Source organism: Dromaius novaehollandiae, chromosome 18 (assembly GCF_036370855.1).
Source record: "Dromaius novaehollandiae isolate bDroNov1 chromosome 18, bDroNov1.hap1, whole genome shotgun sequence".
Lineage (NCBI taxonomy): Eukaryota > Metazoa > Chordata > Aves > Casuariiformes > Dromaiidae > Dromaius > Dromaius novaehollandiae.
In genome coordinates, this window is record NC_088115.1 from 5,213,653 (window position 1) to 5,222,052 (window position 8,400).

Consider the following 8,400-nt stretch of genomic DNA (forward strand, 5'->3'; position numbering starts at 1 on the left):
GCTTTCAGCACACAAAGCATGAAAGATCTAAGGTCGCATCTCCCTCCCTCCCTGTTTTGCACCTTGTCCAGGGGCAGCCCTGGGGGCCCACGGCACCGTACCTACTGCCTGCACCCAGCAGGGAATTGCAGAGTGAGTTGCAGCTCTGCAAACATGGTTGGTCTTTCCTATACCTGTGTTCAGACTAATACTTGGCCAGGGGAAGGGAAACTCAACAATCTAAATTCTCTGCACCAAGGGAAGACTGTTCCTAACTCCAGCTCTATCCTGGCAGCAGGATGGGCAGGAGGCAAGGTGAGACTTCTTCCCAGGGGCTTTGCTTGGAGTACCAGACACACGTGCAGATTCTCAGTAGGAGGCAAGAAGGAAGGAGCAGGGGAGGGGGAAGGTTTTTTTTTCCTCCTCCAGCATGAGCCAGGCTGCTTTGCCTCAGCAGGGAGAGGAAGAGCTGTGGATTAGTGGCTGGGTGATGTTGCAGGTAATCTCAGTATGGACCTCTTGGGCTATCTGGCATGGGCTGAAACCGCACAGCGGACATCAGCATCAGGCTGGTTTAACTGCTCAGGAATTAAAACCAACCTTTATCTGTGTGGAGAGAGTATTCATACTTTTTTTTAAATACATACATGTACATATGTACACACACACACACACACGTAGTGAGCAGTGCACAGTTTCCTCTGACAGACTACGCTGCTGCCAGCCCTCTGCCAGTATATAATGCTGACTCACAGTGAATGAGTGATTCTCCAAACAGTATACCATGTTTTCTTGAGAAAATAGTTTAATATTAATCTCCCCACCCCAACAATTCCAATCCTTTGTCAAATGTGTGTCCTTACAGGATGATAGCTACATCAGCCAAGTTGATGAACAGTCTTAAGCATTTTGCTTTAAAACTGGGCAATTATTTCTGGGTCCTGAATCAGGGATAAGAGGGAGAAGTTCTGTAAATAGGACCCCACGTGGACTGGTCAAGTATAAAACAGTTATAAAAAGTTATAAAAACAGAGATAAATAACTATTCAAGAGAACTGGCCCAGGAGATTCTTGACGAAGACGCAGCACCGCAGAGCAGGCAGGAGCAGCAGTCCCCTCCGTGCACGTCACACGAGGCACAGGCACCCACAGCACGTTTCAGGTGGAGAAGGATGCGACGTACCAAGGCCTGGCAGGACAGGCTGGAGGGCACCTCCTCCAGCAGACCCTCTCCAGGGCTCCTCTCCTTCCCTCTGGAGGAGATCTGGCATCCTCAGGAGAGCCACACAAGGGCATCACTTCCCATTGATCTGGAAGAGATTGAACCTTACTGACTTGTGTGCATTCACCCCGGAGCTACGCGGTGCCATCTTACACATGCACTCGGCTTTAATTCCCTTGGCAGAGGGGATCTGTGCAACCAAAGCAAGTGCCCTGATACATCAATCAGTATCTGGGTGCCCCCTCCTCACCCGGCTGACTGCAGGCTCCAGCTGGGACTGCTGGGCACTGGCGGGGCTGCAGAGCACCCCAGCTTTCCGGGCACCAGGCTCATCCTCCTGCTGCCCCGCAGCCACACCAGTGACTACGCACCAGAAAAGTCCAGTTACGCACTCTCCCCGGCACTGGGGGAACAGCCGGGAAGTGCCTCCCCGGACCGGGAGGCCAGAGGAGGCTGCTGAGCTGGGCGAGACAGTGCTGCTGCTGCCACGGAGCAGAGTGTCCCCTTGCAAGAGCCCACTCGGGCAAGGGGGAGGTGGAGGAGCCGAATTTCCCCATCTGCTGTCGAAGAGCCTTGCAGCTGCAGCCCGGCACGCTCTGGAAACGCCGCTGCAGCATCAGAGAGCGGTTGAGCAACCAGGGCGCAGAGTTTGAAGCGGGCAAGCGTGCTTTGAGCCGCTCTTCGCCTGACAGCTGACGAGCCGCGAAGGATGCTCCTAGCCGAGGCAGCACCCGGGGAAGCGCTCACCGCGCAGGCCGGGGCTCTCCCCGGTCCTTCCCACGAGCTAACCGACGGCGAGACGGGGGCTGCTCCCCCCTTCCGGGGCTCTGCCCGAGCAGGCTCTGGCCGTGGCCTGCCATGGCCCCGCGCCCCTCCCGCCCCCCGTCCCGCCCCGTCCCGTCCCGGCAGCCGAGGCGCTTCCAGCGCGGCGGCCCCGGGCAGCCGGGCCGGTACCTGCGCGGGCGCGGGCGGCTCCGCGGCGCTCAGCTCCAGGGCGGCGGGGCCGGGCGCGGCTGCGGGGCGGCCGAGGCGCGCCGAGAGCTTGCGGGCGAGGCGGAGCAGGCCGCGGCGGGGCGGCGGCGGCGGCGGCGGCTCGGCGCGCAGGTTGCCCGTGTGCCACAGCAGCCAGCCCAGCAGCGAGAGGAAGAGCAGCAGCGCCCCGGACAGCACCAGGCAGTCCCCGAAGGGCCGCCCGGCCCGCGCCGGCCGCGCCGCCGCCCCCACCACCACCAGCGCCAGCCCCGCCGCGTCCAGGGCCAGCGCGCCCAGCAGCAGCGGCGCGCAGTGCCCGCAGCCCCGGAGCATGAGGCGCGGCGCGGCGCAGCGCTCCCCGCCGCCCGCCGAGCCACCGGCCCCGGCCCCGGCCCCGCGCCGGCCGCGGCCCTCGGGGAAGCGCAGGCCCCGCCCCCGGACACGCCCCCGGACATGCCCCCGCCGCCCGCGGCGCCCCCGCCTCCGTCCTCCCGGGCGCGGCACAAGCCCCGCCCCCTGGACGGGGACGCCCCGCTCGCACGGCAGCGAACCGGGCCAGCCGCGGCCCCTGGCCACGCCCACCACAGACTCCGCCTCCACGCGCCTGAGCGCGGCGGAGGCCACGCCCACACCTCGGAGGGCGGGGCTCTCCCCTGCGGCCCCGGGCTCAGGCCACGCCCACGTTCCCAGGCGGCCGCGGGCAGCCCCGCCCCGCACGGCCCCAAGCCCCGCCCATGCCGGTAGCCCCGCCCCTCGCCCCGGAGGCGGGGGCGCAGTCCCGTCCCGCCGGAGCCCGCCGGGTGCCTGCGCCGGGGCACCGGGGCCGCGGGTCGACCAGCCCCCCAGCCGCAGGGGCACCCCGGTGCCGGCGCTCACCCCCGCGCATCCCAAACAGGGACCGCTGCTGCGAAAGGATTTTAGCCCCTGTAGTGACAACCCCAAATCTCAGCGCTTGGGAAAGTTTGGGGAGGGCGGGGACCACCGTAAATGGCTTCTTTTGGTGTCTGCGGTCCCAGCTCCGTGGCTTTCCCACCTGCGCCGCGGGAGGCTGAAAGCTTTCGGGAGACCCTTTTATTGCTTTCCCCCTTTGCTCACAGGTCTCTCCCAAGAGCATGGGCAGGAATGCTTCCGTTTTGAATTAACAGCGGAATTTAATTACTGGGCAATTGGGGAGCGAAGGCAGGATTCAGTCCCAACTAGGCAAAACTCCCCGGGGGCGGCGTGGGGCTGCCAGCAGGCCCCGAGGGCAGGAGGGCCCCGTCCCCGCGCTGGGCTTTGCTTTGCTTGTCTCCTTTATCCTGATTTTCAGCCAGGCTGCGGGTATTTCAGACCAGATGAAAACCAGGCTGTGCCAGAAACCTCCGGAGAAAGCCTGTTTTTCTGTGATATTTCCTGCCCAGCTTCTTGACAAAAGAGGTTTGGAGAGAGATTAGCATCTCCAGAGCGCCTGAACTTTTGGCTTCTGCGGCATGCCGAACTGCTGGGCTCCCGATGGCCGGGCTGCAAACCGGATTAACGCAGGAAACCAGATTTCTCCTGTCCTCGATGACTCTGCTTGCGGATGAGCAGAGCTTTAAATATCCTTTGTCAGGGCATTTTAAACAGTTTCCTCTTTGGTGCTGACTTCTGTTGCAATCTGATATTCCTACTGAGCTTTTGAAAAAAAGAAAAAAAGAAAAAAGCTCAGCTACTTCTGCTGCTTTTGTTGCTGCAATACCCAGCTCATGCCAGGGAAATGCCCAGCCCCTGCTAGGACCGACCACATGAGCCCCACAGCCCCGAGCGTCCCTGCACAGCCGGAGGCATTTCCTCACCTGGAAATGCTCAGGTCACAGAAATACCCAAGTCAATCTGAGGAATAACCACATTTACCATCTCAGATGCTGGTCTGGGGTGAAAGTTGGGCTGGAGCGTTCCCGCTCGTCTCTTAGCGAGGTTAAAGCGCAATGCTGGGGTAGGTTTGCTCACTTCTGCGCCTTGCAGTTTTCCTGCGCTCTCTCCAGCAGGGCCCTGGTGCAAATCTGAGCTAATGCGATAGTTTCTGCATTCCTAACATGTAGTGTGAAAGTATGAATTGTGGTTTTTGTGGGGTTTCCAGCTAACTGAGAACTAAACAGTGGCTGACTCCTGCAATTAATCCCGGCCCCTGCTAGGAGCTGGTTAAGGATGGGGAAGGGCTGCTGCCGTGTTCGAGGGAGGCATCGGAGTCCGCGGCTCATCCCTGCGGCAGGCAGTGCAATCCGTGCCCTAGGGTGCCAAGAGGCCAAGACAAAGAAAGGACTAGCAGCTTTTCGGGGTGTGCATCGAACTGGAGGCTGGACTAATGTTGAGACACTGGTGTGAAGCTGATATCCCGGTGGGGACTCGGGAAGGCAAGTCCCCGTGGTCCCGTGGTGCCCAAGGCGGGGTTTCCTGGAAGGAGCAGTGGGTGTGCTCGGGGAATAGCTGTGTGGTTACCGACCCTGGCTGCTACCTGTTTCCTTCTACAATCGAATCATTTAGACTCCCAAATTCTCCAGAGGAGGGGGTTGGTGTAAGCGGCTGTGTAACATCTACAGAAATCTGCAGATTACACCAGGGATGAATACAGCTAATGCAAAATGAGATAAAACACAATTAAACATCCTCAGAGAGAGGTGTGCAGCACAGACATGCGATATCTTTGGGGCTTGTCTCCAAGAAAGCTGGCTGGCTCCAGGTCCCACCGCACAGCTCTGCTTCACAGTGTGGCACAACTCAAGCTCAGGTTTAATTTTCATTAAAACCCAGCAACAAAGCCATCTGAATACACCACTGTAGCAGGGTGTCATCTGGCAGCGGAGCCTGCTCAGTGGGTTTGCTGGTGGGAGGGGTGACCTTTGAGATGCAGAAGAAACATTTCTTCTCTGAACTGCTCTGTGGAGATAATGAATTTTGTAATGGATTTCCTGCTCTTTTTATAGAACAAGGGAAGCTGGCAGATCACAGCTAATCTTGCTTTAGTAAGAGCTGGACATAATCACATTTGCTAGCTAACCTGATACTTATTTAAAGCATCGATTTCTTAGGCCTGATCCCAACTGTTACACCAGGAATCAAATAGGCTACAGTATTACATCAAAGACATAACAGAAGAATTTTGGGAAGCAGTAGAAGAGTGCTTTGCTGGTGCAGGAGAATGACCGTAAGAAATGAGCTGCCTACAGTCAGATCAAAGGTCCTTCTAGCAGGATACTGCCTCCAGCAGTGACAATAGGAGATGCTATTTGGGGACCGCGTGTGAGCCCAGCACTTCCTGCAGTCCACTCCCTATGGACTTCTCCAGCATTCACTGTTGCTCAGTTTTTGATGTCAGAGGGCCTATCCCAGTCTGTTCCCTTACTGTCTCTATGGGTCTGTTGCCCATAACCCCATTTTGAACTCGCTGATACCCATGGGATCTAGAGGTTCACTGATCTCCGAGAAAAGATGCTGAGTGGAACAGTCTAAGCAACAGTCCTTGGGGACCCCAGAGCTTACTGTTCCCCACCCTGGAAGTGATTTTAGCTCTGTGCTTTGCTTCCTGTCCTTTCACCAGGTTTCAGTCCGTAAAAAAGACATTTCTTCCCATCCCGTGGCACTGAGGCAGAATTTCCTTTCACAGAAGCCTCACAGGCTCCTTCTTACACTTTGCTTTTCCATGGCTAAGCAATATTCTTTTTTTTTATTATACACACCACCATTTTTCCAGCCTGTAGGCCGTCTGTAGGCTCCCCAGGCTGAGGCCCCCAGGTCCCCTCCAGAGCCCCTGCTGTAGATGGGAGCTACCCTGCCACCCCGCCAGTCCTGGGCTGCAGTTCCTGTGTGTGGTGCCCATGGCACACCTTGAACAGCAACGGTGATCTCTCACAGCCGAGCTCCTTAGGGCTCCCATGGGGCTGGTCCTGGCGTCCTGCTGACCCCCGTTTAGTCTCCTGCTTCCAGTAGCTTTACCTCAAGCTGGCCTGGCTCCTCTGAGCAGCTGCTATAAAGAATTGGCCAGGGTGGGAATCACAAAGAAACCACTGAGGTTTTTTGTATCCTTATCATCCCCTATTATGTGCTGGCCACCAAGCAGTCCTACCTGGCCTCCTGCTTTTGATGAATTTTAGCATATTACTATCATCCCAAATACCCTTTGAAATGCCTGCTTCCTCTACCTCCTTTAATTTCCTGTTTATATTCCACCTAGGAATAGGTTATGTATTCCTAGCACCTATGCAGCCGCCTTAAGCTTCCCACTGAGCCTTGTGGGGTTTTGCTGGGCCTCATTAGGACATGCCTTTTAGGTCAGCTCCTAACCAAATCCTTGTGAACAGCTTGCGGGCTGCCTATAGGCTGTCTTGCATCTCTGTCTCCTTAAGTTGTTCCAGCTCAGCCTCTCCTCCCTCAAGAGAATGATCCATTTCCCGGTGCTGGGAGCTCTTTGCTGCTCAGGCACAGTTCAAAGCCCATCCAGCCCCTTGGTAGTAATCAGGCATTTGTACCCTGTGCAATGAACTGGGGAGTTCCCACCCTGTTGCTGGACTTCCACCTGCATCTGAAGCTCCAAGCTGTTAATCTAGCTTTTCCTTCAATTAGTAGTTTAATCCCCTTGCCCTACTGTGCAATGAACTGGGGAGTTCCCACCCTGTTGCTGGACTTCCACCTGCATCTTAAGCTTCAAGCTGTTAATCTAGCTTTTCCTTCAATTAGTAGTTTAATCCCCTTGCCCTACTGTCCCCCTAAAGAGATAGGTAGAAATAGGCAAGACATACCTCACAAATCCTGCTCCCCTTCTCAGCAAGCTTTCCTCACCTGGACACGCTCAATCCCCTCATCAGGCTCAAGAAGTCACTTTCCCGTGCTCATGTCGTACCTGTGAGAGGAGTCCACCGAGCAGGGTCCCAGACCTGAGCACGCACGCAGCCAGGACTCCAGAGAGCCCAAACAGACCCCCTCAGTGCCAGCCCCACTCTTCTCCTCTCACCGTCTGAAGCGAACACACCCTGCTTGGTGTCCCCTGGATGCTGCACCATGATGTTTCCCACACACCTTATAACCCAGCTGCCCCTCTCTGGCAGCAGGTAGCCCAGAGAAAGGGGTAGTAACTCCACAAGATGGTGTGGAACAACACATGCGAGACTAGAGCAGGAAGATAAAAGTTCCTCAGGAATTTTTTGCTTTAATTAAATCTAATATTCTTGATATGAATGACCATTCTGGAACCCCACAAAGTTCTTGGTCCCAGTAACTTCTTATCACATCAATGTTTCACTGACTCTCTCCTTGTCCTTGGCCATGAGGCATGGAGAACAGGACCTCCTGCTTCGCCTCTCTGGGCCATTTGATACTTTAAGTGCTCATATCACACCCCTTCAGGTAGCAAGCCCAGGCTGAGCAGTCTTGTGCCACAGCAGAGTTGTCTGCAGCAATGAACATTTTCAGTTGCCTTTTCCAGGCTTTGCAGCTTTTAGGACTCCTGTTTGTGATCTGATGAGCAGTTCTGCATGTTAAAGCCAGCCAGGACCCAGTTCATGTTATTTCATGTTAATCTGTAATTTCTCTCTCACAAGTCCTGATTGTTTTGTCTGCTCTTTTGACTGTAGCTGTGCCTTGAGCAGAAGCTTTAGGTGAGCTTTCTCTGCCCTTTACAACTAGATCAACAGAGACTTCTGCCTAGTGCCAAGTCAGGATTAAAAAAAAAAAAAAAAAAAAACAAAATACTGAGTGGCACAATGAATGGGTAAAGAACAAATGGAGGTTTACTGGATCCAGTGCCAGATCACATGCCTCGTACACGCCATTCACAAACCTGACACCAGCTGGCCAGGGACACACACATCTCTGCACAGCTTAGGAAGTAAAACTCAGGGCCAGGCTAATCCTAGAGCAAAGGAACCTGCGTTGCTCGAGTACTTGTAATCCAGCTGCCGTGCGTCTGCTGCCAATCCAACACTTGTCCACTGGCAGGCTGAGAGCTGCCTTCTCAAGCTCTCTGAGCACTGGTGAAGGGGATATCCAGGTGCGTGTACAGTACGTCCTTGATCACGTACTGTTTGGAGCCTGACAGCAGTGACTAGGTGAGCCTGAGCTCCCTTACTTACCTTGTTAGCAAACTTTCTTGAGACTTTTGTAACACAAATGGTTCCACTTAAAGGCTTTGGGCCATGGGAACCTCAGACCATTTTAGAAGGCAGAGATGCTGATGTGGCACCAATTTCAGTTATGTGGCACCGATTTCAGTTATA

At 55.5% G+C, this 8,400-nt stretch overlaps 1 protein-coding gene across 1 annotated transcript; it reads right to left on the minus strand.

Annotated features, from left to right (window-relative positions):
* Nucleotides 1-766: 766 nt before the first annotated feature.
* On the minus strand, nt 767-2,606 carry TMEM238L (transmembrane protein 238 like). The gene is made up of 2 exons (XM_064522483.1): nt 2,156-2,606; nt 767-1,289 (listed from the first exon to the last, which is right to left on the minus strand). The coding sequence occupies exons 1-2, from the start codon at nt 2,504-2,506 to the stop codon at nt 1,275-1,277; spliced, it is 366 nt and encodes a 121-aa protein (XP_064378553.1). The 5' UTR covers nt 2,507-2,606; the 3' UTR covers nt 767-1,274.
* Nucleotides 2,607-8,400: the final 5,794 nt, after the last annotated feature.